Raw genomic sequence first — 19997 nt, 5'->3', positions numbered from 1 at the left:
ACGGGAGGATCGGGGTCACCGTACATGGAGAGTTACCGCCCTGGCCGCTGTGCGGCGCGAAGAAACCCCCCTTAAACACTGAGCCCACCATTTATGACTGTCACTGAAGAGGGGAACCCACCCACCTGTGACTGACCCATGTCAGAATATTCCTTGGTAGAAATTAAAAGTTATTGTTTAAAGACTAGAATCTTTGTGGACAATATAAAGAGAAACAACATTCTAAGACTTTCTGTAGCACCAGCCCACGGGAAACAATTTTTCTAATAAAATTGCGCAGGGTTCTTTCAGACTCCTCATTCGCGCATCAGTGAACAGCGGTGTTTGTGCCTCAAACCCACGAGACTGTCTGCCATTGACACCACTAGGTCACCTCTCACCCTGGGCAATGGCTCTTTGGAGCATAAAGACGGAAGCGACTGGTTTGAACATCAACTTAAATTTGGGATTCAGTTTATCCATGAACATCTCGCTGCTCTAACGAGTATTTTAAAGGGTCAGCACAGAGCGTTCACACTGAGGCCGAGCCCCTCCCCGGTGGAAAACGCTGAAGGAACAGCACAAACCCCGCCTGCGACAGGAAGGGGCTCGGTGCCGTATCAGGTCCACAAGATCAGCCGCCTGTCGCCGACCCCCAGTGGCCCCCACCTTCCACACAAGGACGCTCTCCAAGCTGTTCACCCAGGGGAACAGTCTTATTTGCAAACAGTTCCACACACCAAAGACATGTACAACTTCTTCCAAATTCCTCGGACGAGCAGCTGCAGTGCCTGTCGTACAGGAAAACCTGGTGCCTCCTCTTCTGGGCCCTGCTGGCGGGTGTTTAGCGGAAGCCAGCATGCTACTCATCAGACGGGCCATCTGACCCTCCCTAAAACACTCAGCCCCGCCCCAGAGGGGGCCAGGAGGCTCCTGGCAGCCGGCCACACCTCGGGCACAGCCTCCAGGTGGCCCCTGGGGGGCGGCACTCGCCAGAACACAGCGCTGCTGGTGACCTGCACAAAAGCCAGCCACCTTCCATGCTGTCATGCCACAGAGAGGAAAGCAGTGGCAGCAGGTCACAGGGGAAGAGCCCCCGCCCGCCTGGCGGGCGGTTTCGCAGTCACTGTGTCCACCAGCACCCCAATGCCTCACCACCCCTGTCTTGCCAAAGGGACTCCTTCCATAAAAACAAGTTTACTGCAACAAGTGAATAGAGTATTCTTCCTAATTTATTCAAGGCCCCACTCATTTTTTCCCATTTAATATAAATTGCTCTGCTTAAAAGGAATCATATGTACATTTCAAAGGAACATTAAGGAAATATTAGTAGAAAAAAATTTCTTGAGAAAATGCTCCAATTATACCTTCCGTGGTCTGATGAAGTACTGGAGTCAGGAGGTCCTGATACTCCTTGACTTGTTGGGAATTGCCTCTGAAAACACCTGAAATGCAAATGGGAAATTCCAGTGGCATCTGAGCCCAGGAAGCACCAAAGAAATTTTACCTTGGAAAAATCTATCAGCCCTGTTATAATTATTTTGGTAATTTTCTACATAAAGGATAAAAGTAAAATTGAAAAAAGGTAATGAAAATGTGTGATATTTTTCCAGGAAATCAATTTTAGAAGGTCATGTTAGCATTTAGAACTGAGAGCTGAATTTTAATTGAAATTTCTCTATTCATCAGTATAAATGTTAGCGGTATTCGCAATGTCGCAGATTAAATTAGTATTCATGGTTTCTACACATGGAAAAGTCTTCTTTGTAAACATGAAAAGACAGATGTACCATTCTAAAGATAATTCAAACTATTTTCAATTCTTTAAATTGTTTAGCATTCGATTGGAAAGCAGGAAAGCGTACGGGGACGCAGAGGAGTGACCGTCACTGGGCCGGAGTCTGTCCTGCCAGCAGAACGAAGTCACGGTTCGCTTCTGCTCTTCTCTAAACATGCACCCGAAAGCTTAGGTTTCAGGAGAAGAGCTCACTCACCGTCAATCATCATGTACAGGAAAAATATGGGAAATTCACATTCGATGCCATCAAACAGCTAAAACAGAAAACAGAATATTAACTATTTCACGAGCAATTAATTAGAACAATTTTGTTAGTTAAAAAGCTATATTAATTAGAACACTGATAGAATATACAAAATATGTATAGTAATAACAAAACTGACTTTATAAGTAGTTTCATTGTTTCTTTAAAAAACATTCTCAGAACTCATTATTCAAGGGCTCATTTGTTTAACCCCTCATGCAGCATCCCTTCAAGAAACATTCACTAAGAATTTGGCAATGGCCAGCATGGGGCGAGAGAGGGCTCTGAAGACCCCAGGGCACCTGCCCGGGAGGCCCCCAGCCCCCTGCGGAGGCAGGCCGGGAGGAAGCAGCTGCGCCCCTTCTGAAAGGTCCGTCCACAGGACATTAGGAACACAGGGAGCGAACGCCCATGTCTGCCCAGGGTCTGGGAAGGGCATGGGAGAAAGAAGAGGCCTCAAGTAACGCCGCACAGACTTCTCCAGGGAGATGCACCCAGGGAGCCTCGCGCTGTGCAAATGGCAGACACACGGCAAAGTTGGCTAAAGGGACTGACAATGAACCCGTGGTCCCCGGGGGGAACAAGGAAAGATGGTGAGAGCGGCAGACCAACGAGTGGGCCGGGCCAGCCACGTCGGGAAGGGCCTGGGAAGCCGCATGAGGAGACTGTGGTCTGGAAGCGCCAGGGAGTCCCGAGCCAGACGGAATTTGTTCCCCAGACTGACTTGCCAGGCTGAGAGCCAGGAGTGCAGGTGGGGGTTTTAGGGCAATCGGAGCTCCTGCTGGCAGGCCGCTGGGGACAACCCACAGTGACGGCCTGTTAGTCCACACCGCCATCTCTCAGCCTCAGCACTGGTGACAGTTTGGGCCAAACAATTCCCTGTTGTAGCATCTGTCCTGTGCACCGGAGGGTGGTCAGTAGTGTCCCTGGCCTGGGCTCGTCAGCACAGAGGTTCACGAGACCAGACCTGTTCTCAGTGAGCGAGCCACAGCTGTGGCCGTGCAAACAGCTTGTGGTCTACCCACTAAAGCAAATCTGCAGTGCTGTGGAGGGACGCTGACCTGTGTGGGCTGGACAGCTCTCCGCACAGCTTAAAACCAACTGGCATAAATCTAGTCCTGGCTGGTGTCGCTCAGTGGGTTGAGCTGCTGCTGGTTCCATTCCCAGTCAGACTACATGCCTGGGTTGCGGCCCAGGTCCCCAGTTAGGGGGATGAGAGAGGCCCCCAGTGTGTGGACTCTCTCACACATTGATGTTTCTCTCCCTTATTTTCTCCCTCCCCGTTCTAAAAAAATCAGCCAGTATAAACCTAGATGCAGGGCTGCGCGTGTGCACTCTAAATACGAACTATGTCAAACTCAGTACTCAGAGGCTACTTTGCAGAGGGAAGCGTGTCGATGTGAGCTCCCCCACTGCCGAGGGAGCTGCCCGCCCCGAGCGCGCCTGGCCATCAGGTGCCGGCGTCCACCCGACGCACTCACACGGATCGACTCATCTCACCCACGAGAGGCCCCGACAGCAGGACCAAGGGCAGCGTGTGCTGTCATCTCACCAGTGCAGAGCGTGAGCCGCGGTTAAGGGGGCTGCCCACGGCTGCGAGGCGGCAGGGCCGGGACGCGCCCGGGGAGCGACCCCCGGTCGGTGTCTGGGCCACGCGGGCGCGTTCCCGATACCTTAATCTCAGCTGGCTTGTAGTAGCGTCTGTTGGGATCTTCCAAGGACGTTCTGTACCCGTCCCTCAAGAAGCGCTTAAATCCGTACTTTCCTTTCAGTTTCCGAACCACTTTGTCCAGTGTCTGCATGAAGAGGGCCTCGTCGTCCAGGGCGAAGGCCGGGTAGCTGATGCAGGGCAGCAGGGCGGCGTCTGTGTTCTGGCCACGGGAACAAGGGGGACGTCAGTGCCCACGGGGACAGGATGGCGGCCGCGGAGGGCCGCGGGGAAGCCGACAAAGGAGCGGCCGCCGGCGAGAGCGTGGGCTCCGGGGGACAGAGACGTTTCTGGGGTGCAGCGTGGGAAGCCCTAGAGGGGCGGGGGCGCGGTGCAATCTTTGCTCGCTGAGGAGGAGCATTTTTTCAAGGTTGGACCCTGAACTCACACTCGATACTCATTAAGGCAGTGTGTAAAAATTTAACGACCATGAATAGTCATGACACTTCGTTTGCTGTGACGATGGTTTGTGATAGTGAAAAACGCCCCACAAGGAGGCGGGTGAGTGAACGGCCGCCACCACTTACGTGGCAGGGGCATTTGCTGACGTGCGTGGACGGGTCTGTTCACAGAACGGGGCTGCCAAGCCCTGTGAACACTATTCTCCAGTTTTGCAAAGTAAAAGTGTTAGGTGTGCATAAAATGTGTGGAAGCCTGTAAACACGACTGTATCACCTGAGATGACAACTGAGTGGGGAAGTAATGAGAGCATATGATTTGCCTATTTGCAGGTTTTACTTTCCTTTTATCAAAATCTCTTTTTTACTTCCACACCATAGTTACTTTTAAATCATTAAATCATTCCATTTTGGGTGTTTTGTAGAAGTGGAGCCACAGAAAACCCCAGACGTCTACCACGGGTGGGTCTAACCCGAGTCAGAGAGGGGACGCCCCTGAGGCAGCCCAGGGACGTGTGTGTGTGGGGGGTCTCACGTGTGACCGCGACTCCCGGGGCAGCAGCGAGCACAGCGTCTGCCGGTTGCGGTTGTGGGCGTCCAGGTCCACGAAGATCACCGACCACGAGCAGCCCTGGGCGACAGAGAGCGGGGGGGAGGGCTTGCAGTGGGGAGGGCGCATCGGGGCCGCCACGGCGAGGAGGGCCCCGAAGTCTCACGGAAGCACTGCTGGCCGCCCCGGAGAGCGGCGGGCGGAGGGCTCCGGCTGTCTTTGGAACACAGTCAGTGTTCCTCAAGTGTCTTGCAATAAACATACTAACTTCATAATAAAAAGTAAATGTGACTTTTCTATTTCCCCCATTTCTCCTTAGTTCTCTTATAAACCCAAATGTACTGACTATAAGGTAACCAATCCATTATAGATAATTTCCTTAATAAAAATACAAATACTAGTTTAGTTAACATTTTTGACCAGGAATAATGCAAAAACTAATACAGGTTCATAAAATCTCATTGTACAGCCCTAGTAAAGAATGTTGATTACATGCTTAAACTGAACAAATTTAGACACAACCTAGAATTACAGATATAAATACTACTCGATTAAAATGTGAACACAGGAGAATCTCAAAAAACAGTGACAACGTAAGTAACACCAGCCGGTCCACACCGGGTGTCAGGCACTGAGCCGTCTGCTTCTCGTGGACTGTCTCGTTTAATCCTCGTGTGCAGGTATTATTACAATTCCCCTGTTACTGAAAGGGGACGCTAAACCTTAGTTTAATACAGCAAGGGTTCAAGATCAGGTCTCTGAGTGATACAACTTCCCACACTAAAAAATATCACTCAAGTAAGAACCCAAAACTTGAACGAAAGAATGTTCCCTGGTTACTAACCAAATTTCACCAAGTTAAAAAAAAAATTTTACTCTTCAGCCATTATTAGTGCTCTCCACAGTCAAGAGCAGAGTCGCAAGTAAATGTGATTTAGTTCTATTACTGGGAGCTAAGTATTTTTGGAAATCAAAGAGAATAAAATGGGAGTACGAAGACTGCCTCACAAGAGAACCCTTGGGAAGCTATGTGGGGAGGGGAGAACTGTCACGAACACCATGCGGGTTCAACACGGCCTTCGAAACCTCTCATTTCGCACCCCGAAACCAGAACAGGCCGCCCTCATCGCTGTCTGGCCTGAAGTGCAGGGCAGCGGTCCTAGGCCCCAGGTCCACACGTCAGAGCCGATACGTGCCCATCTTCCCTGCTAACCCACGTCCACACGCGAACATCAGCCCATAAAGTGGAAAGACTTGTCAGTCACAACGTCATTCTGACGTCTGTTTTAACTCCGACAGACAAGCTGATGGATGGACAAGGGGTGAGAGAGGCTGTTGCTCAGCAACCAGACGGACACGCAGCCCTCCTCTCCTCCCTCTCTCAGACTGAGCCCGCAGGTCTGTGTTCTCCACTTTCAGGAAAGCGGACAAGACGGCACTCGGCCTCTTCCCCCCAGGAGCTGCCCGGGGGACGCTGTGTCCTGGGCGGGACGAGCCCTGAACCGAAAAGGCCTCCCACGCAGGGTATGGCCAGCTGAGGGGCTCAGATCAGGAACAGTGATGAGAGGGGACCCCTGAAGGTAATGGGGAAAAGCAAAGCAGGGAACGTGGGCGCTTCGTGGGAGAGCTGAGGACCGAAGCTGGGTCAGGATCTGGGGGCAGGGGGGCAGTTGGCGGGGCGGGGTTGGAACAAAACAGCGGAGACATGCATGGGTTCAAGTTGGTGGCCGTCTGAATGCACAAGGTAACAAGAGGACTGACTGACTCTGAGGCCAGGAGTGAATAAAGCCCATTGCGTGCCACATCGGTCTGCCTTGAGCTGAGTTTTTAAAGACACAATCTAAGTAGGATAATTTATAAACAATGAGGTAAGATGGCAAATTTGGCAATTCTTGCTATTATTTAATATAAGCAGCCAACTTGTATTTTCTGGCCAAAAAATAAATGGCTTATTTGTTGCGGTCTCTTCCTGGGCCTCAACAAAAACATGCGCAAGGGGAAAAATCATCTTGTACTATCTCCGTGTTTTCACACTGAGGTCAGAGGCCAGTCAGCTGTGTTATTCACCGTCCTCTTCACACACCGGCTCGCTCTGGGCACACGGCCCGATTTACCAGGGGCTAAACGCACCCAGGGCCTCAGGCAGCTGTTCGCGCTCAGAAGCAAGCTTTTTAAAAACAGCACCATGGAGGACGTGCATGTGGAACTAATCCCCGCCTACGTCAAGCGGCAGACACACTGGTTTCGGCCCGCACATGCCGTGAGTGCCCTGCAGGGCCCGGGCGAGCTCTCCTAGGTCCAGGCCTCGGCTTCGTCAGCACATGGGCTTCTGCAGTTCGAGACAGCGGTGTGAAAGAATGCCCTGTGAGGACAGGTCGTCCAGAACACCAATTAGCCATGACGCTGTGTTTCTCCGCCCAGGCCCCCGGCCTGTCGCAGCCCCGCCCGCCCACCCCCACGGCACCGGGAGAGCCCACGGTGAGACCGGCAGCTCGGACCTGCCCCAGCTCCGTGACTGCGCTCTGGCGGGCGAGCGCATGACCTCACGGCGCCCCCACGCTGGCTCACGTGCACCTGGCAGTGTGTGCCTGCGATGCTCTGCACCCAGGGTGCCCCCACCACGGGCAACCGCCAGTCGGCTGGCTCTCTGCCTCTGGGACCTTGGGGCTCTGGCTGTGTGTTTTGCTTTATTTGTATTCCACACATCCGTGAGGCCGTGTAGTGTCTGTCTGTCTGTCTCCCCTCGGGCTTATTCCGTTCAGCACAGCGCCCTCGTGGTACAGCCGCATTGCTGCAGATGTCAACATCTCATTCTGGTCCGAGGCTGGATCACACTCTGTCCATCCGTCCATCAGCGGACACTTGGGTTGTCCCTGTCCTTCTCTGCTGTTGCACATGCGGCTACCATTCTTTATGCCCCGTCACCCTCCTACTCCCTCCTTCCTTCCTACCTGCCCTCTCCTGAGAGTGAGGTGCCGCGCCCCTTCCCAACCCTCTCGTGGGGGTGCTCCTCCCTGCCCAGGTTCTGGACGTGACGGAGCCCAACCTCCAGAGGCCTTGGGGCGAGACAAGCAGAGCCGTGCGGCAGGGAGGGGAAGCCGCCGCATTCCGCAGGTGCAGGGCACAGGGTCATGACTGCCAGGACAGAAGTCGTCACCGTTTGCAGCTCTGTGTGACTTCCTCAAATGCGGCTTTACTGACTTGGCATTTTAATAGCTCGGGGCTGACTGTAACATCGCCGGGACCTCCTCTGTCCTTCCACCCGAGAAGTCTTTCTAAAAAACTGCTGCAGAAAATGAGCCGACTTCTTGATCCCGAGAGGGACCCCATGTTCTCTTCGCTTTATTCCCTCCATTGCAGCTCAGTCCACGCTCACCTATGTGCAGACGCTGGTCAAAGACCTTATGAAAGTCTAAGGTGGCCTCACGGTTCCCCTTCATCCCAGAGAAAATGAGATCGGGACACACGATCACAGCCAGCCGAGGGTTCGGCTGGGATCAAAACTTGCGTCTCTTTGGCCGCACGCCGTCACGCAGACGCCCCTCCACGTGGGCTGCAAGCCGTCACACACACGCCCCTCCACTCGAGATACACGCCGTCACACACACGCCCCTCCACGCGGGATACACACCGTCACACAGACGCCCCTCCACGCGGGATACACACTGTCACACAGACGCCCCTCTACGTGGGATACACACCGTCACACAGACGCCCCTCCACACGCCATCACACAGACGCCCCTCTACGCGGGATACACGCCGTCACACACACGCCCCTCCACGCGGGATACACACTGTCACACAGACGCCCCTCCACTCGAGATACACGCCGTCACACACACGCCCCTCCACTCGAGATACACGCCGTCACACACACGCCCCTCCATGCGGGATACACACCGTCACACAGACGCCCCTCCACGCGGGACACACGCCGTCACACATGCACCAAAACCAACACGCAAGCTGGAGTGGAAACACCTGATAGGGAAGCTCATCAAGGGGCTTGAGAAAAGTTATTGAACAAAGATAATGAGAATTCTTTATCAAAAGAGTTTTTAATTAGGCAATGCTTTTTAGGTGGGAAATGAAAATTTAACTGGCAAATCATATTCAAAGGGAAGCTTGTTCAATCATGGGCTGCTTCATAAATTTCAGACACTCTCTGATCATAAGGAATGACTTACTTAATGAATGGCCAGGTTAATTAAACACGTAATTAAAAAAATAATCAAAGTTTGTGGTTGCTGCTGCCGTTTTCTTACCTGGCTGCCGAAGAGGTTGAACCCATTAATCGCTTCCAGAGCAGCCTTGGCCAAGCCCACGGAGCTGGAAGAGAGAGGAAGCAGTCACAGCGCGGACTCACCTGGGCCCCGAACGAGAACCACGACCGATGAACGTTCACAGGCTCTTGAAAACACAACACCTCCCGCAAGAAGAGTAATGGCCAAGAGACTGTGGCCTGACAGTTCACTGTTTTAATCCCTCTTTTTCATAGTTCGTGATCTTTGGGGGGAGACCCCTCTGAGTTCACCTGAACTGGATACATGGCCCCCCGGGGGACGGGAGAGGTTTTAACTCTGGTGGTGTTCGCCCCGGCTGACTCAGGCAAAGGGCGAGCTCAGAGGATGGTGCGTCGTGGGTTGGCGTCGTTGGCCTGGATCCACGTAATAAAAGAGCTTTTCTGGCGTCCACCCCGAGCCTCGAGAAAGACCTCATGTGTCAGGGGTTCACCACGGAGTGTGGTTGGATCCCCCCACTCTAATACTCTCCACTGAGCGACTAATGAAATCAGTGTTATTTTACCTTCACAGAACGGCGGATCTCCATACGACTCCCTCTCTCCTTTATTTTTTATTTTTACTTATTTTGCTATATTCTCTTTGTAACAAAAGGTGTGCTCCTTTGGACTCTCCATGGCCACATACAATAGTGCCAAAAATGAGAGGGCCCCAATTGCATTAAAAATATGGTGTTGTCATCTTATAAATATCAACCTTTAAGTATTTCTAGACCTAATATCCTGATTATTTTACTTATCACATCATTTTTCTGAAAGTGACTGAATACGCCATTAACGTCATTTAAAACGATGATCTGCCACCACCCCAGCACGTCTCCAAGGCAGTGACTCATGAGGCGGAGTCCCCAGACCGGCAGGGTCACCCGGGAACCCAGGAGAAAGGCCAGGTCCCCCTCCCTGGCTGCAGGGCCTGACAATCAGTGCGAAAAGGCCCTCCAGGTACTTGAACACACCTGGGAGTTGAAGGCCACGGTCCTTGGCTATTCATGTCACTGTGACCTGCCTTTTCTGTGGGCGTTCCCCAGAAATGTTCTCCAGTAGCGTGACTGCCATGACAGGAGTACGGAGATGGGTGACTTAAAGGGCAACGTCCCCCACTCCCCCACTCAGTGCCACTAAGAGCCCTGGGGACCACACAGAGGATGGTAAGGAGACTCAGGAAGAAGGCAGGCTGGCGGGAGCCTCGGGTTCTAGACACAACGCTGGGCTAAGGTCCCCGGGCTTCCTTTCTGCCTCATACATGCTGGACCGAAGCTAAAGATGCAAGAACCAGGGAGGTGCCTGCCAAAAGAAAAAGGCCCCCAGAGCCTGCTCTCTCTAGCCGAAGGTCCCTGAAAAGGGTGGCCTAGCAGAACAGAAAACACTCTGACAGTACTCGCCCGAACCAAAGAGGGGCCCCACCCCCACCCGGTCCAGTACAGGCTGGGCGGGGATCCCGGACTTCCACAGCCAAGACTGTTGGGAGGAACTGCACCCCCCTTAGCTATGGTGAAGCCAGAAGAAGGTGACTCGGTCTCGCTGATGCCTGACGGGGACCTGCTGCAATCGAGGCCAAGTGCGCTCGCAGACCAGTCGCAAAGGCGGCGCGGCTCCCCCGAGGCTGCCCCTTCCCCGTCGGGGTGCAGGGCCCTAGAACCCAGCCTGCATGCTGTCAGGAAGCCTGTACGGAAAACTCCACGTGGAGCTTTTATTTGTTGTTCTCTGCCTCAACAACAGGGGACCAGAAGAACCCACGCGGGTTCCTGCCTCTATCGCTCGTGCTTAGCCTCGCACACCACAGACAGACACCAAACAGTACCTGCCCAGGAAGTCCAGAGTGCTGGACCCTGAGGGGTGGGGGGGCCCCTGGGGGTTGCGTGTTCTGACAGTCCACAAAGAAACATGCGTCGTCCACTCATTTTCTTGCTGAAGGACGTGTTCCCAAGCCCAGGGAGTTCCCTGGGAGCCCCCACCCCCGCCCCCGCACAGACGCTGCGTGCATGTAGCTGAGGAATAGCAGAAAGCCTGCACTGAGGTGCACAAGTTGTCAAGACTGTTTGAGAAATAACTTACACAGTGCTGTGCTGAAGGAGATACACAACGTAGCTCCCAGCCCATGGCTCTTCAACAACGTTAAAAAAGATAGCTACGGGCTGAATCGAGAAACTGTCTTCTCATTCAAACATCACAAAAGAAACAAACGCTGTTCCTGGACTAGAGGGAATGTTAAAATCTTTCCATTTGATCTTCTTCCCCAATGCAATTTGTTAAATAACTGCACTTGATTAAAATGTACAAATATGTTAATTTATTACCGCAGTATATTTAAATCTCTGGTAAGGGCAAGCTATTTAGAAAATGAAACACACTCCCAGTGTGATCTTTTTATTGGAAAATATAACACACGATGTTAAGAATTAAAAATGTTCACTGGCACAAGACTTTCTTCAAAGTCATGCTATTATTAGGTATCGAATATGCCTTGATATGAAGCGACTATTGCCAATAGAGCGCTCTACACTTTGATTTCTGCAAAGCATCACAGAACCACTCTGTTCAGAGCTAAAGTAAAGGGAGGTTCGCCTGGGAGACAGTTGGTAACCAGGCGATTTGTCGTGTAAATCGGCACTTGTAGACTGGGAGATTTACCAGTCCACCACGGAACCCCCAAATTGGCTGCCAAACGTGGGGACTGAAGTCAAAGCCCCTGCTGATGAGAGCTGCGCTTTAGCTCCGCAAGCTGCCCAATCAAACCCCCTCAAAGAAAGGGGGCCCCAGGGAACTGCGGTCACAATGGATGTTCCCGGATTGTTCCGTGTGGCAAAAACACAGACAGCGAAGCAGAGCAGATGGCTGCTTCTATCCCAGCTCAAAGACCGAACAGCAGAAATGACTCAAGGCTAAGTAGTGACCTTACTGACGAGCACTAGGTGGAATGAGATGGTCACTAAAAGCACCTCCGCTGGGTAAAGTGGTGCTGCAGTGGCTGCTTATCTGACGGGTTAGCGATGGCTTTCTTACTGGAAAAGCCGGGAGAGTGAAACATAACAGCTGCTTGGAAAAAAAAAAGCCTTGAAAAATCGGGTTTAAACTCTCTTTGCATGTACAGTCTTTATGTTGCAAACACCAGACTTCACATAGTAAAAAATTAAATCATGCTGTTAACTGTAAAGTTCTAGTTAGCCGTTCATATTTCGGAACCGTCTCCTCCCCCGGGGGCACACCCCCACACTGTTAGTTCATTAAGCACCACCTTCCGGTTTGCTTCTGACAGCCACCAAATTCAAGGTCAGGTTTGGGGTGTGATTCGCGTATCCCAGAAGACTCAGCTCTTTTCCAGAACAGAGAGTGGGTTCAAAGGTGGCCCCAGGGAGCGGCCCCTCCTCACATTAGTCAGTAAGTAGAGGGAAACGGGGATCAAAGTGTGTAAACTCGCAGCGGCTGCGACCACTTGGATCTGCAGTTCTGGGGGCTGAGAATCACGGTGACAAGAAACAGGTACCAAAGCGAGACACGGGGAGGCGATGCCATTGGTCAGATACCGCAGGATTTTTAAATGGGCAGCATGCAGAGCGGAGGGGCGCTGGGGGCCGCGTGAAGGGATGAGGGGCCTGGGGGCACAGATGGCAGAGGCGAGACGGTCCCGAGGACGGCGGGCCCAGCCCAGGGAGTGTGTGGTGACAGTCCGTCAGCAACACTGGTTAATGCTGCAGTGACTGTGCATGGCACCGGGCGCTGCACTCACCAGGGGGTCGCTCTGTACGTTACATAAACGTCCACTCACTGTGTTGTACACCCGAAACTAACATCATATTGCATGCCAGCTGTCATTCAAAATAAGATAAAACAAAAGCGCGGGCATTTATTAAAAGACAGATGCTCGGAGAAGAGGCAGCTCTGGCGAGGCTGCACACGCCCCGGGAGAGACGGACAGGGGCCTGCAGCCTGAGCCAAGTCGACCAAAAAGCCTGGAGAGCAGGGAGCGGCTGCTCAGGAGACAGTTTAAGAGAATCACGGTGAGCGCACAGCGCCCAGCCCGGGTCCGCAAGCCCTGGGAGGGGTGAGGCTGCTGCTAGAACGGGGTTCAGCTAAATGCAATGAGATTGCCTTTCAAAAAAAAAACTTCTGGGGTTTAGCTAAGAAATACCCCACGATCCAGGCTCCGCTGTGCTTCCCAGCTTGGGAGAATCCTTCCAGGCCCAGATGCCCCGTGACACAGCAGAGCACCTGGCGTCCCAGCTGGGCTGGGCTGGTTTGCAACTGTTACAGGACCCCTGGGCATGGCTGCTGAAGAGCTTGGCCTCTGGCTTCAGAACACTGCGTGTTTGGGGGGCTCTCTCTGATCAGAGTGCAGCTGAGGAACGGCCGTGGGTGGGAGGGAAAAGGTCGTTTACTGAGCCGTTCACTCCAGCCCAGGCCCCCGAGAGCACCAAGGCGACGGTCAGATTATGCTCTGCTCTCTCTGGAGCGCGGATGCGGACTGCGGGGTGGACACACAGGAAGCCAGGGGCAAAGGGCAGTGGAAGTGCACTTGGACCCAGAGCGGGGGGCCCAGTGCAGTGGCCTGAGAGGACGAACACAGTGAAAGGCTGGCGGTGGCCCTGCACCAGCACCCAGGACCCCCACCCCGCATGGCACCCAGGGGCAAGCCTCCCTACGCCTTCAAACTGAACTGAACTCCCCTCCAAACTACTCCTCCACCTCACTGACCCCTTCAGCCTCAGGTGTCCATGGGACACACCCAGAATGGGCTCCTCCAGAGCCCAGAAGATTTAAGAAAATATGTTCAAATCACTTTGGGGAACTGGAAAGTGTTTCGCTATAAAAAATTAGAAGAAAAAATGTTAAACACATAAAACCCATCATTTGAATCGAAAAGACAAACTTCATTTCCCATCTATGTGCATAAAATTGGCTTGCTAAAATTAGGGTTAATTTTGCATGCAAAGGGTAGCAAAGAATATCACATAACAACCTTCCAAGCCTTGAAATAAAATCTTTACACGTTGCTGTCAAGACTGGCACCCGGGTCACAGGAAAACGATTTGGAGCAGCTGTTTTCTCACTAGGCACCTTCCACACCCTCCCTTTCTACAGTGAACGGAACTTTTACCCAGGGTTCTTTGTGGGTTCACAGTAGGTCCTCAAACAACATCGCATGGGCTTCCTCTGGGCAACCCAGTCCCCCCGCGTCCCACAGATGTTTCTACACTGTCCCGGGCATGTAAGCGACCCGGCTGCGGAAGGCGCCCTGACATGAAGTAAGCCAGCCAGAAGACCCTTCTCTTACTCGTTTTCTTCAGCCCGTTTTAAATGTGTGCACCGCTCCCATTCCTTTCAGGGTCCTTGTTTAGAAGTCCGGTGATGCTTTGGGACTGGAAGCCACAGGTGCTCACCTCTGTGCGGGCGGCCTGGCCCGGGTCCCCGCAGTGTGGTCAAACATCTTTCCCTTAGAGTCGCTTTCCCAGACACTGCCCACAGCGTCCAGTGAGTACACCCTGAGCTACAGTTTTTGTGAACTGAAAACCCTGCTCCCAATACTTTACACCCAAAACAACAACAGGGCGATCGCATCGGCCTGTACGTCACATGGTTATTAAAAAGCAGACGGGGCCCGGAGACAGGTGTGTTTCTCAAAATCCCCTTTTCTAGTGAAGTCCACTTTTTTCTTATCATCTGACTGATGATCTGGAATGCTGAGAACTGAATTTGGATGATGGTGGAAGTCTAACGTTATCTCCCTATTTTTTATCTGTCAGAGTTTGTTTAACGTCTGAACAGCACTTTCCTGCAAGTCACGTCTCCGCCTCAGCGACGCCCGCAGGGATCACCACTGTTCGGCTGTGCCCTGTAGAAATGCCTCGGATGAACGACAAACCTTACAGAGAAGTGTTCTGATGTCAGTTAACTGGCCTTAATTGAAAGGTCCTTTCGTTTCAAGCTTTGTCATTAAAATACTGTGAAAAGTACGTGTACACTGTATTCCGGGGCTTACTTATGGCAGGCGTTCAGGTGCTGTATACATATAAAACATGGGGGTGTGCATATATATACACACACGCACACATACACATGTGTTAGCATGCATGCGTGTTAACAAGATCATCCCAACACCTTCATAAAGGAGAACCCATCACTACCTTCACTTTGCAGATGAGGAAACTAGAGCATCGGAGGCCTTACACAGCTATCAGGAGCCGTTCTGCATTCACTAAGTATCTTACATCAGCCTGGCGTTTTCTGAGACCAGCCCTTCCAGCCGAAAAGTACAGTGCGGCAGACCGCCCCCCTCCCCAACCAGTGCTCCCTAGGCTGCTTCTCTGCCTCACTGGAGCCTCAGTGGTCGACGCTGACCTAGCACTCACAGCCTTCGAACTCTTAAACCCTGCAGCGGACAGGACCAGCCGAGCAGCACTTCTCAGCTGGAGGGCGGCTCCTGGGCGTCCAGCGAGAGCATCCGGGAGGGGCGGGCAGGCCCTGAGGCCCTTTCCCAGCCCAAGGGGTGAAGGGAGCCCGAAAGCCACAACCATCCACTGTCAGCCACTGAGGTGTCTCCAAACCCACGGGGGCCCAGCTCCAGGGGCTGATCACCCCTGTCCAGAAAGTGAGGCAAGTCAGGTGGACGTGAAAGGCGTGAGCACGCCTGGTGAGGGTGAAAACCAGCTCTGGGACCTGGGAGGGAGAGTCGCAGGCAGTGCACGCACACGAGTGTATGGCTGCAGAGAAGGGCCTGATCCTTCAGAGCCGCTCCTCGAAGGGAGGAAGGGCAGGGCGGGCTGGGCAGAAGGGCCGGGCCTGGTGGGGGCCTGGCGTGGGCGTGCGGTTCTGACGCCGGGAGGCTGGGAGAGACACCTGCTCCCGCACCCCCACCCCCACCCCCGCATCTGCTCATGGGTGCTGGGAGCCGACTCCTTTGCTTTAATTTTAAGAGATAGAAATTAACATAGAAACTACAGCTCCAATCTAACACTCTGATTCTTATTCATATTCAAATTCACTCACTTGAATTTTTTTTAAAAACCCAGAAATCAGCAAGTTACCTCGAATGCAGCTCCGTGCTGCCGTTATTATACTTGCTCCCTCTTTCCCAGACCCCGAAGTCGGGCACCCGGTACACTCTCTCCACACAAAACACGAGGTTCTGAATGAAAGAGACCTGCGGGGAAGGAAGGAAACGTGAGCACCGTGCAGCGACAGCTGTCTGGGGGTGACAGGACCGGTCAGCTGCCATCGGAAACCCCAAGGCGTCCTCGTCTTTGGACCCATTTCCGACACGCCGAGCCCCCGGGGGACCTGTGTCACTACAAACACTGCGCCGGGCCCGGCCATTCTAACGCAGAGCCTAAAGCCCTAACATCACGCCACCCAGAACTGAGGCTGGAGCCCTGCCCTGCCGCACCGGTGATGCTTCCCAGGTGCCTCTACTGCCATCCGTGAGGGCTCGGCCTCCTGAGACCTAAAATTCGAAGCACTGCTTTATAGCAGATACTGCTTGGAATCTAAAATGCCCACATGAAATGTTGAATAAGTCTAAACTCTGGCAATAGAAAGGCATTGCTCAGCTCTGCAACAAGCCAGCCCCGGGGGGCCCGCCTAGAGTCCGGCATCTGCTGCACCCAGAATCTGTCCCCCCTCCTGCCTGCCCATAGCTGCAGCCGCCGGCTCTGCCGGCTTTAACTCAGGGCTGGCGGGCGGAGGCGGCTCCAGACCACAGCCCAGGAGCCGCAGGGCTTCCAGGTAAAAATTCCAGACAGTCGGTGAAATTCACACTCTAGAAAACAGTGATGAGAGCGAGGGCTACGGTCAGCTCTTCTGCAGTGCAAGTGCGTTCGTTTTCACAAGGGCGCTCTCTCACGGGGGCTGCCGGCCCTGCTTGTAGGGTTTCGGTCTCGTCCTCAGGTACCGCACGCTGAGCGCCGGCATTTGCCCGCCGCCCTTCACAAGAGCCCTCTGCAGTGGAGAGAGGTCCCCCCACCCCCACCCTTGGATTGGTGGGACGGTTCAAAGTCTTCGTGTCCAAGGGGAACAGACCCTATCTCAAAAGGCACTTCATTCCCGGGGAGATGCTGCACCCCCCCACCCCCCCGGATGCAGGCCTCTCCCTCGGATCCCTGGCCCGGTCCCCAGAACCTCCAGGCGAAATTGCGGAGTGGAGTGCACGCGTGTCTTACCGTCCCGGGACTGGACGTGCACGCGGGGAGGCTCGTGAGCATTGGCCACATAAAAGTGGTGCGTTACCCAATGAAACCTCGAAGGTCGAAAAAAGCATCATAAAACAATAAATACATTTAAGAAAAAAAACTGCTTACGGGTAATGAAGCCGCACAAAACAGAGTGCCGTGTTTCAAGCAATATTGTATTTACAAAAAACATCAGTTCGCCAATGAAGACTTAAAGTGAACTATGGCAGATACTGAGAAAGCAAAATAATAAGCATTAAAAATTGAAAACGAAAATAAAATACCAAATAAAACAGAGCCACAGTGGACGAGGGCAACGGCCCTGCTGCCGTTAGCAACAGTGACGGGAAGCCACAGGCGCCCCTCAGAGCGGCTCCTTATTGTGACTGGTCCTCACGGGGCTCTGCAGGGCCTGACGGCCTCTCCTTGGGGTGCAGGGGGCGGCCCCCAGGGGGAGGAGACACGAAAAGCTCAAGGGGCTGGTTCTGGGAGCCCTCCGCCCCCGGAGAGTGACACGTCCTGTGTTTGTTTTATGTTCAGGACGCTGCCTAAGACTGGTCCGAAATAGGAGGCCCGACCCCTTCTCCACCCAGAGTATTGAACACCAGTATTCTTCACAATCTAGTAAAAATGAGAGCAATTTAGAGGAAATGACAGCATGTCATTCTTTGACGAACCAAACAGAAGAAACCTTAGTGGTTATTATTAATTTCTTCGCATCATATTTTCTTCTTTGTCATTTCTCCTCCCTTCTAAGTGGTCTTTCATTATAAGCAAAAGACACAGCTGGAGGGTCTGACAAGACCACAGTGTGTGAGGTGGTAGGACTGCACGGGTCAGCCCCCAGCAGCCGTGTGCGGCCCACGAATGACCCTGGTGGCAGGTGTGAGACCACATGTCCCCTGCCTGGACGCCGGGACAGGAGGAGCGACCAGCGCGCCTCCCGAGGGCCCCGCCCAGTGCAGGGCCAGGAGCCTGGGTCTGGCCGGCGCCTGGCTCCAGGGGCGTCCCTGTGTGTCCCGGCATCGCCGCCCAGGAAGGAAACTCCGTGCGACCCGGGGAGAGAAAGTCGGTCCAAATTCCCAGTGAGAATCAGGACGTGGCATTGAGCGTCTGGAAACCGCAGGAACCCTACTGAGAGGCCCCGCAGATAAAAAATACAACATGATCAGAGTGTCCTTCTACTCTCAAAAGGATGGGTGACGAACAGGGCTAATGCGTAAAAAAGAAACGTAATAACAAAATCTGCAAATGCTATTTTACGTTCATCGTTACTAAAATTTCCCGAAAGTTACGATTTTCTGAATTGCAGAATAAGCCACTTTTTGTGAAGCTGGTAGAAGTTTTAAGCACAAACCCCCAGGCGCCCGCAGGGGCGTGGCGCCCGCCGCCCACCTCGTCCGTGTTGTACACGATCTGCAGGCCGGAGGAGGTCATCTCCACCAGGTAGAGCAGGAACAGCGAGACGGCGTTGATCTGCAACGAGAGCGGTGCGGGGTCAGAGGCTCGGCCAACACGGCCCTGACGGTGCGAAGGTACATGTGAAGTTGGAGTCCCAAGGCATGCGCCCCGCCCAGGGAAACTGGCTCCCTCCCACGGGAAACACGGGGGCTGTGGGCCGGGTTCGGGATCGAGGCCCAGCTTCGTCTGAGACGCTCCCGCTCCCGAGGCCAGAAACCCGTCAGGGAAACGGCCACAGGGTGACTCTGGGCGGGTGTTGCCACCACAGCTTTTTCAAAGACTCGTTTTTGACCTTGGGGCTAAAGCTCTCCTGCCTTGGGGCAGTTCTGCCCCCGAGGCGGCCATGTCAGGGCAGCCCTGCTGGGGAGGACACGGGGACCCTGCCCACACACCACAAACGGTGCACGTCTGGTAGCAGCCTCCCTTTCAGAGAAAACAGGACTTAGGAACGCAACTGCGGATGTGTGTTAATGTTAATCAGTGGTACACAGCACAGAATCTAAAATCTGCTTATGAACAAGTGAGCTTTATAAACTGGGTTTTCTGCTGTTACTCTATTAGTCTATTAAAGATGGACGTTATATGATCTAAACTTAAAAAATGAAGATGACAACATCCACTTTCACAACAGGAGATGCTGGCCGACCCCTGAACGGGCTCTGGAAGCCATTTCCGGCCGACAAGCAGAGAACCTCGACAACATCGTGCCCGGTGAAAGCAGGGGCCAGAACGCCCACCGCCGAGCGAGTCCGTTTACAAGGGACGCACAGAACAGGCACGTTCACGGGGACAGGGGCCGACGGGGGCGGCACTGGGGGCTCACAGCAGCGGGGGTGACCCCGGAGGGCTCCTGACCACCTGGCCCCTAACGCTCTGTGGGTGGAATGGGCTCATCCAGATCCAATGGGTCACACAGAAGGGTGCAGGATTCTGGTTTCGGGCAATTTGGATGGATGTGAACTTCTGAGTGACAGTCTCAGAACGTGGTGGAGAAGGGCCTTCCCCTGCTGCCAGGCACCCGAGTGTCCAGTCACAGCGCTGACCCTGGCCTGTCAGAGACGGCCTCGGACAGATTTCTTTCCTACGGGCCACCATTTAGGGCCATACCTCCAGGAGCTTGCTGCTCTGCCTTTTGGAGTGCTTCTGTGAGAAACTATCGGTAAGTGACAAATTGTGAAGGGACTGCCCAGTACCTGGGTGGCCAACGTTTGCTGAACACCTGCTACGGAGCCAGCCGAGCTAACGCGTTCTGGGACACAAAAATAAATGGATACAAAGACCAACGCATCCCTAACTCCTGAAAACCCTGTTTCCGATGGTAAACATACTTGTCAAAGCAAAGGGCACACAAATCCTGATCACGTGGTGAGTACAAAGAGAAGGCTCAGAAACAAT

General features: G+C 53.4%; 1 protein-coding gene across 3 annotated transcripts in view; it reads right to left on the bottom strand.

The window, feature by feature from the left end:
- Positions 1 to 19997, bottom strand: part of PHKB (phosphorylase kinase regulatory subunit beta) — an 80036-nt gene that overhangs the window by 30419 nt on the left and 29620 nt on the right. For all 3 annotated transcript variants that reach the window (XM_037144859.2, XM_037144851.2, XM_053672224.1), the window contains 7 exons: positions 18537 to 18617; positions 16002 to 16117; positions 8945 to 9008; positions 4663 to 4758; positions 3695 to 3892; positions 1974 to 2031; positions 1347 to 1424 (listed from right to left, as the gene is read on the bottom strand). In XM_037144859.2, coding sequence (XP_037000754.2) covers positions 1347 to 1424; positions 1974 to 2031; positions 3695 to 3892; positions 4663 to 4758; positions 8945 to 9008; positions 16002 to 16117; positions 18537 to 18617 — 691 coding nt within the window. The remainder of the gene's footprint in view (positions 1 to 1346; positions 1425 to 1973; positions 2032 to 3694; positions 3893 to 4662; positions 4759 to 8944; positions 9009 to 16001; positions 16118 to 18536; positions 18618 to 19997) is intronic.

This window comes from Artibeus jamaicensis, unplaced genomic scaffold (assembly GCF_021234435.1).
Source record: "Artibeus jamaicensis isolate MK-2021 breed Jamaican fruit bat unplaced genomic scaffold, CSHL_Jam_final contig_755, whole genome shotgun sequence".
Lineage (NCBI taxonomy): Eukaryota > Metazoa > Chordata > Mammalia > Chiroptera > Phyllostomidae > Artibeus > Artibeus jamaicensis.
This window is presented reverse-complemented; position numbering and strand designations above follow the sequence as displayed.